Below are 18,315 nucleotides of genomic sequence, written 5' to 3'. Positions count from 1 at the left end.
AAATTTAGAGCTAATGATAATTCACTTGACTAATCAACAGAATCTACAATCCCCATGACCACGTTAATCCTAGCTAATGAACAATGCATAATAAAAGATACATATATTGATAATAAAAGTTTTGACGGATCAATTCAGCTTGAGATTTTTTTTCCGAGTACAGGGAGCTTGAGGCAATTTTCCCAACTGTATTAACAGTCACACTCTCTGCTCTGCTAGACCACGTTAATCCTAGCTCCCCTTTCAAACAAACCACAGCAAATATCTAATTTTTACTTTGTTCCTTCACCAATCATGAACCAGCGGACCATCAGAACTCAAGTCCCTTGTCTGTTTCTTGATTTCACAGAATCCAACAGCAAATTCTCATGTCATGTATATAAAGCCTACATTTTTCTTTACTCCAATGAGGCAGACAGAATCCAACCCATAAAAAGAAAAGGAAAAAAGAAATCAATCTTTTTCAAGAACCCCATAAAAGGCCAATCTTCATAAAACCCATATCTTAGTTTCTTCAAACTCAGCCTGAGAACCTATCAGCAAGAACCAATCTTTTTCAAGAAATCAATCACAGCACTAATTTCTCGGCAAAACCCAGGTGCTAATTTTGTTCAAGATGAAGACTTCTTTTCAGACTTCTTCTTCTTCTTCTTCTTCTTCTTCTTCTTCTTCTTCTTCAACAACGCCATCATCTGTTCTCCCTCAAAAGACCCCAGACCTCACAGAGCATTATACACTTGGCGAGGAACTTGGCAAAGGTTCATATGGCACTGCTTACCACTGCATTGACAAATCAAATGGCAAAGAATATGCTTGCAAGTCAATTTTAAAGAGAAATCTCAATTGCAAAGAGTATGATTATGTTCTGAATGAGATCGAGATCATGCATCATGTCTCTGACCTTTCGAATGTGGCCAGAATCAAGGAAACTTATGAGGATTCTGAGTCTGTTCATTTGGTGATGGAGCTTTGTGAAGGTGGTGACTTTTTTAAAAGAATTATAAACAAGGGCCCTTGTGCTGAGAAGAAGGCTGCAAGCTTGATTAAGACTATAGTTGAAGTTGTGGAAGGTTGTCACTCTCTTGGGGTGATGCATGGAGATCTTAAGCCAGAGAATTTCTTGTTTGTGAGTAATGATAAGGATTCTTCACTCAAGGCTATTGATTTTGGGTCATCGGCTTTTTATAATCCTGGTTGGTGTTAATTTTTTATTCTTTCTTGTTTATATTGTGTAATGTCACATTGGGTTTGAGTTCTTTATGACAGGCAAATGAGCACATCTTGGCTAAATTCTTGCTTTCTTTATTTTCTTGGTCTTAGTAGGAAGTTTTTTCTTATAACCACTATAGTTGGCTTGTAGTTTTTTTTTATTGTATCACATTTTTCTTCTTTCTTGTTTATTTCGTGCTAAACCATGAATGCATTGAAATTAACTGAAACTTTTGGTTCTAGATTTTTGTTACCCATTTTGTTCCTTAGCAATATAAGGAAAACTGGAAGGGAAGGGATGTAGATGTCTTAATAAGAACTTCCAATGAATGTGAAGCATATAAGTATATACGTATTTGTGTCTTTTCTGTTAAATTAGTCGACAGGTAATTATGTCAATAATTCAGCTCATCTTTGATAAATTATTGTTTTGTCAATTTTCTTCATACAGCTAGTACTAAGACTTTTGTTATGTTTTGTTTTTTGTTTTCAGGTGATATATTATGCGATGTAATTGGGACTTCTTATTATGTTTCACCAGAGGTAGTGGAGAAACATTATGGCCCAGAGGCAGATGTATGGAGTGCTGGAGTGATCTTATACATTTTGTTGTGCGGTGACTTTCCTTTTTATGCAGGTACATTGAATATGGTACCTCTCCTCTTGTACTTTTTTAGAGTAATCTCAAGGAAATACCTTGAAAGTATTTCACTAAAGTACCATGCCGGACGATAGTTAGGAGTTTGTCCTTACATAGTTTATATATCTTCTCTGTTATCCTTACGAAACTTTGTGGTTAATAGATATAAATAAATAGTTTTATGGTAGTTTCCTGCAAAACCGCTCGAAGTTCATGGTAGTTTTGTGAACTCTACAATTTTTCTTATTCAATACCAGCGTCATATTTGTATGTCATGTCACCTTCAGATGACGAGGATGAGACCTTCAAGCAGATCTTAGAAGGGCGTTTGGATTTTGAATCTGATCGATGGATACCCATTTCTGACAGTGCTAAAGACCTGCTACGTAACATGCTAAATGTAGATCCAACGAGAAGATTTACGACTCATCAAGTTCTCTGTGAGTATTTTAGATAATTTTAATCACCAAATGTTTGTTAAGCATGATTGAAGTTTTTAATGGCTGTGCCAGGTCACCGATGGATTCTTGATGCTGCTGGAGTTCCTCCTAAGAAACCTTTGGAGTCTGCTGTTTTATCACGAATGAAGCGGTTCTCAGCAATGAAGCAATTAAAGAAGATGGCCCTGAGAGTAAGCTACTATTATGGTAGTTGACACATTGGGTATGCATTATCTGCTCTACATTGCAGGTTATAGCAGAAAGGATGTCAGAGGAAGAGACGGGGGGCCTAAAGAAACTATTCAAAATGTTTGACACAGACAATACTGGGATAGTAACATATGATGAGCTAAAGGAGGGTTTGAAAAAATTAGGCTCGAATCTGATCGATTCTGAAATCCAGGCTCTTATGGATGCGGTATGCATTAGGATTCAAAATACTCATGCACGAATAGATAATAATGACTGTGCTGACACATATGTCATCAAGTGTCATCCTCACATTCCTCAGTACATGATACTCTGAAGAGAGGGCCCTCATTAGGATTTTACCATTTTTTACATTTTTAATGATAATGAATCCATTGTCTTAATAGTGTACAGGTTGATATGGACAACAACGGAACATTAGACTGTAATGAATTTCTTGCTGCGACACTTCACCTGAATAAGTTAGAGAAAGAGGAGAACTTGAGGAATGCTTTCTCCTTCTTTGACAAAGACGGGAATGGCTACATCACCATCAATGATCTCTCACAAGCGTGTACTTATTTGGACATCAGCAATGTCAATCTTGATGAAATGATCCAAGAGATCAACCAAAACAATGTATGAGTCTCTGCTAATGCAAAACTTTTAGGTATCACGTATAGCAAAATTCTTATCAATTCTCTTAACTGCAGGATGGGCAGACAGATTATAGTCAGTTTGCATCTATGATGAGAAAAGAACTGCAGGAAATGATGTCTTGAGAGATGCAAAACATTAAACAGCTCGGAGAAAACATTGTACAAAAAGGAATTCAGAATGTTGTATGGGTACTTCAAGGAAACCTGCTGCTTGCGTTTTGATGAGTTACTGTGGAGCAAAGTTTTGGGTGATGTGCTATACGTATCTCCTATTCAGTGGCTAAAGACAGAAACTGCATGATGTACAGAATATTGTCATGACAATGATTTAGACATATCTCCTATTTTCAGTTTGCAGGCGTAAATTGGTCTTTAAGATGTAGGAATGATTTAGTATTTGAATAACACTTTAGATAAATTAGTTGATTTCAAGCTGACTTTAATGCTGCAACCAGACTGTGATGCATTTGTTGAGAGGAAATGGGGTTGAAAATTCTGTTCACTGGTTCAGTGAGTCATTTCATCTAAAAATCTAAATCAGCAAATAATAACATTCTCTTGCTCTGACTCTGCAAACTCAAACGACAGAACCTCCACATAATAGTAACAAGGAGAATATTGAGAATCAAAGAATTCCTAAAATCCGATGATATTAAATTCAAACAATTTACAGAATCAAGCCTACCAACTGGTAGTGCTACAAACGGAATTAAGAAAAAAGCCGTCTTCAAAAGCTTCTAACATTCTCACTGATGTTACTTACTAACTTCTACATGGCATTCTGCAACACGAGTCCTCTCTAACTGCCTACTGCAAAAATCAGATGAACCCTTCATAACAACTCCAAGGTTCGAAGTAGAAACAAAAGTGCTGAGCCTCTCTCTGAGCAATGGTGAAAGCAAACTACAAGAAATAAGAGGCTCCAAAGATCGAATCACTCCTTTCCTCACAAGTATTCCAAATGATGTCGATGCTCCCCTAGCAATCATTTCCTTTCGATGAACATCATAATTATCGACTAACAGAAACAAAAACTCCAGAAGGGTGTGAGTGATATCAACATATTGTGGCAAAGAATTCACCATCAAGAGCATTGCAGGCTCTATATTCATAATATTATCCACCTTCTCATCAAAGAACAGCCAATCATAGAACAAAGCAAGCTTCACATTTGCCAGAAAATAGTTCTTCCTACAACAAGTCAGAAGCCAACCAATGACTGCCCATCTTGATATAACATCTGAATGAATAATCTCATTCGAAGGATGATGAGCACAACATATAAACCGAACAATGTCAATAATAACAGTTTCACTACCGGGCAAACTTAAGTGTTTCTTAGCAAACCAAGCTTGATATCTCTTCTGATTCCCCCATTTCACATGAGTAAGCAAAAATCTCAAGTGGGTCTCCATTTCAGGACTAATTCTTAGCAAAAAATACTGACTTGAAGTCCTCACACAATACAACTGTGAAATATCTGTAAAGCCCGGTACCTGAAATTTACTAGGATCAAACAACAAATCTTTCCAAATTTCTCTAAATTCCGGGATAAAAACCAAATCCTGCAGCAGCCTAACCAAATCTCTACCAATTTTCATACACAAAGCAAAGCGTTGCCTCAATGCCTTCACACAAAAATCAGCCTCCAACCTCTTCAAATCATCCAAATTCCCAATACCCACCAACCTGTAATGATCAGATAACAACCTGAGAAACACAAACACTGCACTCTTCAATACCAATGGCTGCTCATCCAACAACCGATCCCAATTTTGATCGAAAATTTCGAGAAGTTTAACGCATAACCACAAGTTGGGCTCAGAGAAATCCCCACCAGAGATCTGCCTCAATAGAGAAATCAACAAGGAATCAACTTTCACTGCAGACACTTGAACTAATTGGGATGTGACCCAGATGAGCTGGGCTCTTGGGGTTTCGGGGAGTTTATGGTAATTTTGGTTGGTGAGGTTGATGAGAGTGGTCGTGAAGAGCTTGTACCCATCAACAACGATAGCGTGGAGATGGGTTATATGGGTTTTGGCGAGATTGGGCTCAGTTAGGGTTCCGTAAATTAGGGCAAGATTGAGATGAGAGTATTCAGTTGGGGATGGGATCTTTAAAGGGAATGGGGGTCTCAATTGAGATTGGCAGAGGGAGAAGGATTCTTTGAGGGAGAGATCGAGTGGGTTCTCCGATTCGTGGGGGTTAATTTTAAGGAGTTTGGATTGATTCATGAGGAGGAAGGGGGATTTCGGGGATAAAAATGAGATCTTTGTGCGTTTTTGACGAGGGAATTTGGGGATTAGAGATTTACTAGTGGTTTTAATGAGTGGGTTTTTGCATAGTACAGATGTAGCTCAGATTGTCCGAACGTTCTAGCCTGACAACTTTACTTAATGCACTCAATAAGTACAGATGTTCTGTTCCGTGTGCAAAGTTCAGGGGCTCTTATTTAAAACCCTTCAACGTTTAGGATGTTTCTAAAAATTTATACAATAATAACTACTCACTGTAGCTCAGAACACTTAAAACAAAACCTGATTTTTTGCCCGCAGCATCACGACTTTCGTCACGGTTCCAAACGGCTGCAACAACTGGAGCAAATCACTCTGCAAATAGAAAAAAAATTAGAAATTTATTCATTTAAAAAGGAAATATAGGATCTACAGCAATTAATGCACCTCGGCGATCTCGTGGCCGACGTTTCGGACGTGAATGACCTTGGACGGCTCCGCCATCAAACCCTAACGGCAAAGAAATCAGAGAAAAGACGGAAACTTTGATGGATCGAAGAAATTGGGGGCTTTGTTAGGGTTTTGGGAGTAGAGAAAGAGTAGATGGATTCGATTGACCGGGGTTTTTTGGCTAAGATTTTAGAGAAAGAGTAGACGGATCGGGAGCTCGAAGATAAAAATGAGAGAGGTTTGGTTGCCCTAATCTGCTGATTTCGCTCTTGTGTCCTTTTATAGATCGGCCGAGGAGAACTAGTGGGTAAATTTTATGGGCCCCCTGAACTTTTTGAATTTTGCACGTAACGTTTCGGAAGTTCGTGTAGGTTTTCTGTTTGGATTTTATCAGAACAACCCCGTGCAATTGGGTGATTTATGGCAGTCAGTGCCGGTAGGGGCTTAGTTTGAAAATTTTTAGGGTTTTTTATTTCTAGGCCCAAATGATTACCCATCTTTACCTATAAACCCATTTACTATTTCATGTATCCATAAACCCAAAGATCTTTGGGTATTTATCTTTAAACCCAACTTACAAAATACAATACTTGTAAGTGTGGGCCCCCCAAAATTTTTTAATTAATTCCAACTCTACCCTTTACACTTTAATAATGTGTTCTTTATTAGGTGGGCCCCTTTAAAAATGTAAAATATTAAAAATTTAGAGAGAGAGGCCCCTTTAAAAATGTAAAATATTAAAAATTTAGAGAGAGAGAGAGAGAGGAGAGAGAGAGAGAGAGACCCGTTCCCTGTTCCTCTACCCGCGCGGGAGAGGAGAGAAACGGCGGGAAATATATCCCGTTCTCTCCCTCCCTTTCTCTCTCTCTCTCCATTTCCTAATTAACTCCCTCTCCCATCCATTAATACTACATTCTTCCTTTAAACCCATCAATTAATTTTCACCCATTTATCAATCCTTCATTAAATTCTCAACTCCATTAATGTGTGTGTGATTTTAGTGGATATTCATCACTTTCTTAACAATTGAAGGTATAATTTTGCAATTTACTCATCTACCAAGTTTATTGCATTAATTCATCCTCTTATTCATGAATTATTTGACATTGCTATTCATGTAAACTAGTTAAATTTGTTATATTTGACAATATAACAAATAAAAATCATTTAAAATTGTTATTCATGAATTCATAAAAAATAGTTAAATTTGTTATATATTTGATAAAAATGTTAGTTACATTTGTTACTATTCAACCACTCATTAATTGAACATAATTTCACGTTAATTAATTATTTGACATTATTAGTTCACATTAATTTCTCATTATTAATCCTGAATTCATAAAAATTAGTTTCACATAATATTTGATTAATTTCACATAATTGACATAAATTTTTTTTTTATATTTTTAGTTAAATTTGTTAGTTACATTTTTGACTATTCAACCACACATTAAGGAAAAATTAGTTTCACATAATCTTTGATTAATTTCACATAATTAACATAAAAATTAGTTTCATATAATCTTTGATTAAATTCACATAATTCACATAATTTTTTTTTATATTTGATAAAATTTTAGTTAAATTTGATTTTATTCGATCACTCATTAATTCACATAATCTTTGATTAATTTCACATAATTTGATTTTAGTTGTAATTTTCCTTAAATTTGTTTTATTTTTAATGACAAACATAGATAGATGGATGAAGAATTGTATTGTGCATTGACCCACTACACTTACAGTCTAAGCCGTTACACTTATAATATAACCCGCTACACTTACAGTCTAACCCGCTACACTTACAGGATAACCCGCTACACTTAAAGTCTAACCCGCTACACTTACAGCATAACACGCTACACTTACAGGATAACCCGCTACACTTACAGCATAACACGCTACACTTACACTCTAACCCGCTACACTTACAGCATAACACGCTACACTTACAGTCTAACCCGCTACACTTACAGTCTAACCCGCTACACTTACAGGATAACCCGCTACACTTACAATATAACATGCTACACTTACAGGATAACCCGCTACACTTACAGCATAACACGCTACACTTACAGCATAACACGCTACACTTACAGCATAACCTCCTACACTTACAGTCTAACCAGCTACACTTACAGTCTAACCCGCTACACTTACAGTCTAACCCGCTACACTTACAGCATAACACGCTACACTTACAGAATAACCCGCTATACTTACAGTCTAACCCGCTACACTTACAGTCTAACCCGCTACACTTACAGCATAACAAGCTACACTTACAGAATAACCCGCTACACTTACAGTCTAACCCGTTACACTTACAGCATAACATGCTACACTTACAGAATAACCCGCTACACTTACAGTCTAACCCGCTACACTTACACTCTAACCCGCTACACTTACAGTATAACACGCTACACTTACAGCATAACCCGCTACACTTACAGCATAACACGCTACACTTACAGTCTAACCCGCTATACTTACAATATAACCCGCTACACTTATAGGATAACCCGCTACACTTACAGTATAACCCGCTACACTTACAGCATAACACGTTATACTTACAATATAACCTGCTACACTTACAACATAACACGCTACACTTACAGTCTAACCCGCTACACTTACAATATAACCCGCTATACTTAAAGGATAACCCGCTACACTTACAGCATAACACGCTACACTTACAGTCTAACCAGCTACACTTACAGCATAACCCGCTACACTTATACTCTAACCCGCTACACTTACAGGATAACACGCTACACTTACAGTCTAACCATAACCCGCTACACTTATACTCTAACCCGCTACACTTACAGGATAACACGCTACACTTACAGTCTAACCAGCTACACTTACAGCATAACCCGCTACACTTACAGCATAACCCACTACACTTACAGCACAACACGCTATACTTACAGCATAACACGCTACACTTACAGCATAACACGCTACACTTACAGTCTAACACGCTACACTTACAGTCTAACACGCTACACTTAAAGTCTAACCCGCTACACTTAAAGTCTAACCCGCTACACTTACAGTCTAACCCGCTACACTTACACTCTAACCCGCTATACTTACAATATAACCCGCACACTTAAAGGATAACCCGATACACTTACAGCATAACACGTTACACTTGTGTAACTTGCTACACTTCCAGTGTAACACGCTACACTTGCAGGATAACCCGCTACACTTACAGGATAACCCGCTATACTTGCAGTGTAACTTGCTACAATGATTTGTTTTATTTTTGATGAAATTTTCCTTAAATTTGTTTTATTTTTGATGACAAACATAGATGGATGAAGAATTGTATTGTGCATTGACGGATTTTAGAGGAAATAATCACTTCTTAAAATTAAATGTCAACGGGAGTTACAATGATTTGGCGGTTGCGGTGCAAAGTCTAATTGCTTGTAATGCAAGCATGATGAAGTTGACTTACAAAGTACCCCACACACAAGAAATGTATGTGCGTGTATGTGATGATGATGATGTATTGATAATGTTCAATATACATCGATGTTGCAAGGAGAATGTAGTTGTCATGAATGCTGACATGGATCGAGAGATATTATTTGGGCAACAATGTAATACTGTCCATATAAGGTAATTTACGCATTTGATATACATTAATACTTTTACCATCAATTTTAAAGTTATGGATTTCTTTAAACTCTTGTACAATTTTTTATGCAGGAATCCGTACATCCCTTCTAGTGAAGAACATGTATCTTATTCACAAAATCCTTCTTCTTCACAAAATATGTCTCGGGAAGTTGGGAGCTCTAGTATGATTCCTCTTGCATGGCACAATGCAATTAGAAGTGTTGGTCAAGAATTTGATGATGTTGAGCATTGTCGGCGGAGTTTAAGTAATTACTCTATTGCACGAGGGTTTAACTTTGCTTTTGTAAAAAATGAACGTAGAAGAGTGACAGTAAAATGCAAGGCCATAAACTGTGCTTGGATGGTTCATTGCACCCGCCGTAGAGATAGTGATATATTCTATGTAAAAAAAATTTGTGGTACTCATAGTTGTTTGGGAGGAGGCATAGGAAAGGAAGGATATAGCCGGGCATCTCGCAAGTGGAATGCTAATCATCTCAAATCCATCTTAAAGGAACAACCCACTTATCGTCCTATTGATTTTCAGAAGAAGCTTAAAGCAGAATTTGGATTGGACATCCCTTATCATAGGATTTGGTGGGGAAAAGAGCTAGCTCAACGTGAATTGTATGGTGATACTAAATATTCATATGACCAACTCCGATGGTATAAAGATAAAGTTATGGAAACTAATCCGGGATCAATTGTTCACTTAGAGCATGAAGATGGAAGATTTACAAGAGTTTTCGTATCTTATTATGCTTGTTGGAAGGGGTTTATGGAGGGATACAGGCCAATGTTGTTCTTGGATGGTACTCATCTTTTTGATAGGTATGGTAGAGTTCAATCTAATCAAAACTTGCATTAATGTACCATTCTTCATAAATTTATTATACTTTCATTCATAATTGCTACCATACCGGTTGTATTATAGGTATAAAGGAACCTTTACGAGATGAATGTGTGCAAATTATGAAGAGGGCTGCTTATGCATACACTACTCGTTCCTATAACAATGATTGCAACGAGCTACGGAACAAATCTGAGATCGCCTATAATGAATTGTTGCGGATGAGTCCAGAAAATTGGGCTAATAGCTATTTTCCTGGGAAGAGGTTAATATGAAAGTTTACTTACAATTTTAAATGCAAATCATTTAGTTATATGTACATCTCTACTTACCATTTATTGACATGCATGTAGATATGGATGGTTGACATCAAACCTAGCGGAGTCATTCAATGCTTGGATCAAAGAAGCTCGTTATTTGCCAATTACCCAAACACTTGATAATATTCGTAAGAAAATGATGAGGATGAGTTTCGAAAGGCGGGAGGCATCCCACAAGTGGACCACAACATTTGTTCCTACTGTGGAAGAGCACCTCATTCAAATCAATGAGCAATCACGTTGTCTTTTTGCTATTCCTTCTACTACGGGAAGGTATGAGGTCTATGATTTCCCTACCGTTGAAGTAGATTTGAATGAGCGTACATGCACTTGTCGTGAATGGCAAGTTGTTGGGCTACCTTGCAAACATGCGGCTACGGCAATTCGACAAAATAACGACATACTTTACTCATATATTTCTCACTACTTTAGTGTGGAAACATACCGCAAATGCTACTCCTTTCCTATATACCCAATTCCTGACGATGACAAGTCACATGTAGATGATGAAAATATGGTGATTCGGCCGCCGACAACATCAATTCTTCGTGGAAGACCAAGAACAAAGCGCATTCCTTCAGGATTGAATCCCCATAAAGAGTTAAAATGTAGTAGATGTCAACAGTATGGTCACAACCGTAGAACATGTAGACAACCTATTGCAGACTAGTTGCAGACTAGATATATTGTAAAAATGCATGACTTTTGTGTGTTATAGTTTTGTGTAAGTGGCATACTTTTGAATCAATGTAAGACATGTTTTTAGCATAATTTGCTATGTGTTTGTTATGTGTTTATATGATCGAGAGTTATGTGATACTTTTGGATCAATAGAAGGCATGTTTTGCTCTGAATTTTGGATGCAAGATATATGTTTGTGGCTTGGTTTGTCATAAGTCTATCTCGCTACGCTTTCATTCTATCACTATACACTTACAGCATAACACGCTACGCTTGCAGGATAACCCGCTACACTTACAGCATAACCCGCTATACTTACAGGATAACCCGCTACACTTACAGGATAACCCACTACACTTACAGCATAACACGCTACACTTACAGTCTAACCCGCTACACTTACAGGATAACCCGCTACACTTACAGCATAACACGCTACACTTACAGCATAACACGCTACAAAAGATCAAGTCAGAGCTTAGATCTTTGGGAATCGCCAAAAGCTTCTTGAAAGTGTTTACGAAGAATGAAGACTCTCTCTCTCTTCCTCAAAATCACTAAAAGCCCGAGTCTCTATGCTCCAATCTGCTCTCTGTCCTTTATTTCGTGTCTAGAGAGGTATTTATAGGGGTAGCAGTGCATAACAGTGAAAATGGGGGCGAGATAACTGACCAAACAAATGCTCTTTGGCCGCGTCAGTCAACACTGCCGCGGCTATTGGCACGGCAATGTGGGATGCCACGGCTAAAGGGGTAGTTACACACACGTTCCCTCGTACTTAAAACCGTTTTCCCATGACCTTTAACCACCTTTTTCTTGGTTTAACTGCTTGTCCACGTCAGCACACGTTCTATTTCTGATATGCTGCCACGTAGGCCTCAAAAAATCATCATATAACTGCCTTGTAACCGCCACATCACTCCTTTAATATAGCCGCGACACCCTAGGTTGCAGCGCCTAAGCCGCGACACAACATGCTGTCGCGCCTTAGCCGCGACACTATGTGCTGTCGCGCCTTAGCCGCGGCACTATGTGCTGTCGCGCCTTAGCCGCGGCACTATGTGCTGTTGCGCCTTAGCCGGGACGCCATGGGCTGCCGCGCCACCTTGTGTTGCCTGATGACATGTAGATTGTTCTCCCATATTGTTTTGAGTGGTATTTGGATGTCTGCAAGCATTTTTCGACGCCTACAGATACCCCCTCCAAAGTATCTCAGACTCATCATTTTTTCATTTTCATTTTTTTTAGAGAGGAGTCTGGGATACTTTGGATATGATAAGCTTTCCTTGCAATTTCTCCAGTGCTTTGTTGAAGAAGTTGCGTAGAATGATCTGTGAATGGCTTCAATCCTTGACTTCTTTATCTTTTAGTCTACTCAGTGCTTTGTAGAATAGCTAAGATTCCTCCGGTGCTGCGTTTATCGCGTGGCCGTTGTCGAAGTCTTGAATCAGAACTGTTGTTGAAAAATGGAGAAATAGTTTATACTCATATGCTCTATTGGAGTGTTCGGGAAACAGTTTAACCTCATATACCCGTTGGGAGGTTCAAGGAGATGCAGTTTATACTCATATACTCATCGGAGTGTTCCGGACTGTGTTCCAAATACAGGGTGAGATGTATCTGTTCAAATATCAAAAAAATTATTGTGTATGTATGATATTCCTGCGCGGCAGAAAGGCCCATAACAATGTAAATTACCGCGACAGCATGTACTGCCGCGCTTGAGCGCGACAACGTCAAGTGCCGCGCTTAAGCGCGACAGCCTCAAGTGCCGCGGACTGCTTCGGCCAGTCGGGTTATAAGGTTGCTGTTGGGCTCTTTAGGGTTACTTTTACCCGCTTCTTTGAGTTCGAAACTTCCTCCAAAGCCATATAAAGGGATTTTTCTGGTTTTCCCCTTCTTCAACTCTTCATATTCGAGTGCTATTTGCTTAAACAAGATTTAGGGTTTTTTGAGATCTAGGGTTTTGAATCCCCATTGATTTTGATCTCTTCCTTTGATCTCAAGCTTTTCCTTCAATCAAACTTGATTCTATTCTCCCTTGGCAAGAACCGTACCCCTATATCCTATTTTAGGGTTCTCTTTTGGTTTCTTGTTTGAGATCTGATACAAAACCCTAACTTTCTTTGCTTTTCAGGTTGATTTCACCATGTCTCCCAAGAAAGCTCGTGCTTCCAAGGGTAAATCTGCAGTCCCCGCATCTGAAGAGACGGAGGCCGCTGCCGCTTCATTTGGAGGTGAGTTTTCAACACTTCCCCCCTTCAAAACTACTGTTTTTGCACGTATAACCTCGTTTGCCTCCTTTGAGAGGCATTCGGGAAGAGTTGACATCCTCCATCGAGAGGATTGACGCTTTAAAAACACATATCTTGTTCAATCAAGACATGTACCACAGTCAAGATGCGAGTTTTTGTCGAACTTGTGCCTTGTCGAAATCAAGGGCCACTGTTTAGTTACCGCGGCAGTACGTGCTGCCGCGGCTGAACGCGGCAACATACCCTGCCGCGGTAACGCACGACAGTAAATGGTGCCGCGGTCACTTAGAGCGAGGTTTTGTTCTGTTTAGCCTCTTTTACACAACTGTTTTCCAACTTTTCTTTGTAGTCCCCTTTCCCTCTGTGGCCTTCTCTGATAGAGAGGACCCAGGCCAGAGTGGTACTCTTCACGCCTCCTTTCGCGGCGACTTTCTGGTTAGAGAGGCTCGCCAGTTTAGTGAAGACTGTGATAATAGTGTTCCAGAGTTGATTCGTGAGGGAGGTCGTCGCACTCTGCGCGCTTTGCTGACCGACTCACCCTTAACTCCAACTAGAGATTCTACCGAACCGTTGAAGAAGCCTGACTATCTGTTCGGAGATTCGATAGAAGATCCAGACAATCTCTGCCGTGGCTCTGAAATTTGGTTGAATGAGCATGAAGGTGCTTTTCTATTTCTTCCTCCATTCCCTCGTCAATATTCAATTCTGCAATTAAGGAATCTGGCTGTTTCGAGAAAAATGGCGTGGCATCTAACAGAAGACCATGAGCATATCCATTGTGGATTTATTGGCAAAGATGTCAGTGCTCCTGGCTCCATTGGCAGGCATAATGTCCGTGGCCTTCACCCAGGGATATTTGGACCAGATAGCGGGCCCCAGAACGAAAAATGGCGTGGCATCTAACAGAAGACCATGAGCATATCCATTGTGGATTTATTGGCAAAGATGTCAGTGCTCCTGGCTCCATTAGCAGGCATAATGTCCGTGGCCTTCACCCAGGGATATTTGGACCGGATAGCGGGCCCCAGAACGAACTGATGATAAGGGCCAATACCGTAAAGAATAGGCTCGCTCGGGTTGGCCGAGAACTCCCCATTCCGAAATTTAGATGTTATGGATGGGTTCATTCTCTTCCCGACAAATGGTGGGCTAGGATGACCAAGTATGTACTCAATCGTTGGGATCAAGAGTTAAGGAATTTGGGGTTATATGCTCCGATCCGAGCCAGCATGCATGGTCTTCCAGTCAGCGTAGATCATTTCCTTGCTTTGTTTGAGTCTTATATTCCGGAGGCCAATACATTTCTTACCAAGTATGGGGAGTTAGGGCTTCCGCTCCACGAAATGATGCAAGTATCTGGACTGCCATTGGGGAACACTCCTTATCAAGAATATTTTCCCAACAATCGTCAGCTCATGAAGATGAAGAAGGCTGGCTCTCCTGCTTATGACATACTCTGGGAATTAACTTGTCACTATCAAATAGCGATAGCCAAGATTGAAGTAAAGAGTAAGAAAGCGGCTCGAGTCAGTTTGCTTCCTCCGTTTTGCCAAATTCCTTACGATTTGGGAGATATCTGCGTTTTCCCCTTTTTCGCTATTTCGGGTGAGGTTTTAGCAGTTTTGTTCTGAACTTCTCTGATAAGGATTTAAAGGCGATTTTTATTGCCTACAGCCGTACACATATTTAATGGCGTGCCTAGTTCTCCATCGAGCGGACATGATGTCAGCACCTGACGCGTCTGATCCAGGAATCCCCTTGTTGCAGCTCCTAGAAGGATGTAAGTGGTTATATCCTTCCCGACCGTGGATTGACCGGGTGAGGCAATTCAAGAATGCCAAGTGTTGGGAATTTTACAAGTGTTTCCCTCAGTTTTCTGGTGCCTATAATGATACACTCGTTGACGAGGAAATGCCTGGAGCTAACAGGACTTCTCTCGATGTGGGTAGCTTTCATTGGCTCATGAACATTCGCCCAGGCTATAATGTTTTTCGGTCGAAGAACCTTTGCAGGATTGAGCCTTATTTTCCTTGCCGTTTTGCGCGACAATTCGGCTACGATCAACTGTACATCAGGAATCCCAATAAGTGGTTGATAACCTGCGGGAGCCTCATTGATGGAGTACGAGCCTGGTTCTGGAATGTTGCCGGCTGTACCGGAGCTCAGTTTAGTCTGCCTGTTGCTGAGCCTGAACTCCACATGACCTTTGTTTATTGCCGGTGGATTTTAGCCGCCAACACTCCTCTTGCGAAGAAGAAGCTTTCCGAACTGGAATCCGAGGCCGTGGTTCGGAGAATTGTATCTAAAAAAGGAAAGGAACCCGCTACATCTTCCCGCAAAGGAAAACAAGCAGCTGATTCCGAAGAGAGTGACGACTTCGAAACGTCCAGCGAGGAGGATGAAACCAAAGATGAAGCCGAGGCTGATGTCCCTCTATCTCCCGTGGCTCATAGGACTCGTCGAGCTTCTTCACCCAAATCACCCGGTGCTCCTTCTAAGGGTATTCGAATGATGGAGAAGAATATTCCCTTGATGTACCTTTGTCTCCCGTGGCTCACAGGACTCGTCGAGCTTCTTCGCCCCAATCACCCGGTGCTCCTTCTAAGGGTATTCGAATGATGGAGAAGAATATTCCCTTATCGTCTTCTAACAAGATGACAGTCAGATGGTCTGCGTTTGAAGAAGAGGAAGAAGAAGAAGAAGAAGAGGAAGATGCCACCCCGCTTGTTAGCAGAAAGAGATCCCGATCTTCTGCCTCTTCTGAAGTTCAACCCAGCCCTGTTCAAGGGTCTGAATTGCGTTCCAAGTTTCGCCATGAGAGCTCCGAAGTTCCTCGAGATTCTCGTGCTTCGAAAAGGGTTAAGAAGATGGCTCATCGACAACGTCAACTCTCCTCGTTGCCTGAAGAAGAGTTTACTCAGGATATTCCGATTGATCGAGGGGGTAAGATCTCATTCTTGTTTCTTTTTCATTATTTCATCTTTGAATATAGCGTCTTATTTCTCTCTTTGCCATTATAGCTGAGCCAGAAGAGGAAGGGGAAATCGTGCCCGAGCCTTCTTCTCCGGGTTTAATGGATGTTGATGAGTCCAGCTTCACTCAACAGGTGCAAAAAGCGATGAGTGAAGAACCCCTCAATGTGGACACTGCCCCTCCTCCGGCCACTACATCGACCTCACCAACTGCCGACACAGGTACAGATGTTTTCTCATTTGGGGGGCATTTCCGGAAGATAAGTGAATCGGAACGTGTTCCTCTCCTACTAACTTGTGCGCTTTATCTTCTTTTAGTTAAACTAAAGGAGGTGAGTGCGGATAGTAGCGCTACTGACCCCGCAATTGTTATTGAAGGTAACCTTATTTTGTTTGTTTCTCTCCTACTAACTTGTGCGCTTTATCTTCTTTTAGTTAAACTAAAGGAGGTGAGTGCGGGTAGTAGCGCTGCTAATCCCGCAACTATTGTTGAAGGTAATCTCACTTTATTTGTTTTGATTCTTTCATATTTCTTGCATATATGTTGACGGACTCTTCTGCTTAATAGACATCCCTGTCAACGAACCGAAAGACATAGAACTTACCCATGATATGGGTATCGGGGATTTCGATGAGCGAGACTTTGATCTTGACATTTCTGAAGATGTACACCAGGAAATCTCCGATATACTATCAACTCCGGTTCCATCTGCTACTGCAGGACCAACTATTCGAGTTGATTCAGCTGAAGTAGGTGCATCAAAAGGTATACCCTTTTAGACTCCAGTTTTCAACTGTACTTTCATCTTTTATTGTTCTTGGAGGACTGAAATAAGAATTTTAGACGTAGGACCAACCAACGAAGTTGATGCGTCTACCGTCATTGGTGAATGTGGTCAACCTGAAGGTCTGGGTTTCTTACTTTTGGCAAGTCCCCCAGCTGAAGTTGAACCACCGGCCACTGCTCCTCCGACTTCCGCTATTGTCGAAGCTGAACCTGTTGTGCCTTCTGCTCCGACTCCAGTGGATCATGAAGTAGGAGGGTCGAAGGCTACAGTGGAAGAGCAACCTCCTGCTACTTCGGCTCAACTTGGTATGTCTCATCTAGTTGTGCTTCGAAGTTAGATTAATACTTGCGGAGTGTTTATTCATCCTTTTCTCATTAACAGAACTTGTTCCTCAAGATCTTGTCGCTCTGGATCCGAAACCATCGGGGGTTTCAGGTGAACAATCGTCTGGTGTAGTGACTCAACCGACGAGCGTTATTCCTGAACAAATCCCGGTTGTTATAGAATCTGTTATGACCTCAACAAGCCAAGGTAACCCGGTCGTGAAGCCCTCCAGCGAGTGCATATGTTTTTGTGCTTACTCCATTTATTCTCTTTGCAGCTCTTTCTTCATCCTTGTCCGAGCGTATTCAAACTTTATTGGCAGATGAAGATGCGGACAAAGTTGTCCTTTGTGCTGATGTCCAAAGCTTCGTTTCTTTCTTAAACGTCATGGTTGATCGGATTCTCCTTAAAGGTTCACCCTTTGAACTTTTCAGGAAGTCTCTCGATCGCCATGTGTCAGGAATTAGAGAACAGGGGTGTGCTGAATTATCTAATTCCATTGAAGCCTATTTGGACTATCTTAAACAACACATTGAACAGTTGCAGAACTTTCGAGCTAATGGCGCATCTTCTTACATCGTTTCTCAAATGGACCTGAGGCTGCAAGCATGGCGTGATTCTCAGAAATCCGTTGAATCTGAACTTCAAGT

General features: G+C 40.5%; 4 protein-coding genes across 5 annotated transcripts; 3 read left to right on the top strand and 1 right to left on the bottom strand.

The window, feature by feature from the left end:
- LOC109830355 (calcium-dependent protein kinase 28-like) lies at positions 131-3,674 on the top strand. 2 transcript variants are annotated; one of them, XM_020397603.1, is made up of 7 exons: positions 131-1,193; positions 1,703-1,846; positions 2,137-2,289; positions 2,362-2,480; positions 2,540-2,707; positions 2,893-3,117; positions 3,192-3,674. In XM_020397603.1, exons 1-7 carry the CDS (start codon positions 617-619, stop codon positions 3,258-3,260), a joined length of 1,455 nt encoding a protein of 484 aa, XP_020253192.1. In that variant the 5' UTR covers positions 131-616; the 3' UTR covers positions 3,261-3,674. The 2 variants fall into 2 exon arrangements, with proteins under 2 accessions (XP_020253192.1, XP_020253193.1); XM_020397604.1 differs by lacking the exon at positions 3,192-3,674 and having other exon boundaries at positions 2,886-3,026.
- Positions 3,756-6,060, bottom strand: LOC109830354 (integrator complex subunit 3-like). The gene is made up of 2 exons (XM_020397602.1): positions 5,822-6,060; positions 3,756-5,749 (listed from the first exon to the last, which is right to left on the bottom strand). The coding sequence occupies exon 2, from the start codon at positions 5,372-5,374 to the stop codon at positions 3,893-3,895; it is 1,482 nt and encodes a 493-aa protein (XP_020253191.1). The 5' UTR covers positions 5,375-5,749; positions 5,822-6,060; the 3' UTR covers positions 3,756-3,892.
- LOC109830868 lies at positions 9,165-10,343 on the top strand. The gene is made up of 2 exons (XM_020398229.1): positions 9,165-9,475; positions 9,566-10,343. The coding sequence occupies exons 1-2, from the start codon at positions 9,165-9,167 to the stop codon at positions 10,341-10,343; spliced, it is 1,089 nt and encodes a 362-aa protein (XP_020253818.1).
- Positions 16,200-17,333, top strand: LOC109830867 (AP-3 complex subunit beta-1-like). The gene is made up of 5 exons (XM_020398228.1): positions 16,200-16,524; positions 16,602-16,775; positions 16,872-16,931; positions 16,989-17,048; positions 17,122-17,333. The coding sequence occupies exons 1-5, from the start codon at positions 16,200-16,202 to the stop codon at positions 17,331-17,333; spliced, it is 831 nt and encodes a 276-aa protein (XP_020253817.1).

The sequence above is a fragment of the Asparagus officinalis genome, chromosome 2 (assembly GCF_001876935.1).
Source record: "Asparagus officinalis chromosome 2, Aspof.V1, whole genome shotgun sequence".
NCBI lineage: Eukaryota > Viridiplantae > Streptophyta > Magnoliopsida > Asparagales > Asparagaceae > Asparagus > Asparagus officinalis.
The sequence above is the reverse complement of the archived record's forward strand: the minus strand, read 5'-3'. Positions and strand labels throughout refer to the sequence as shown.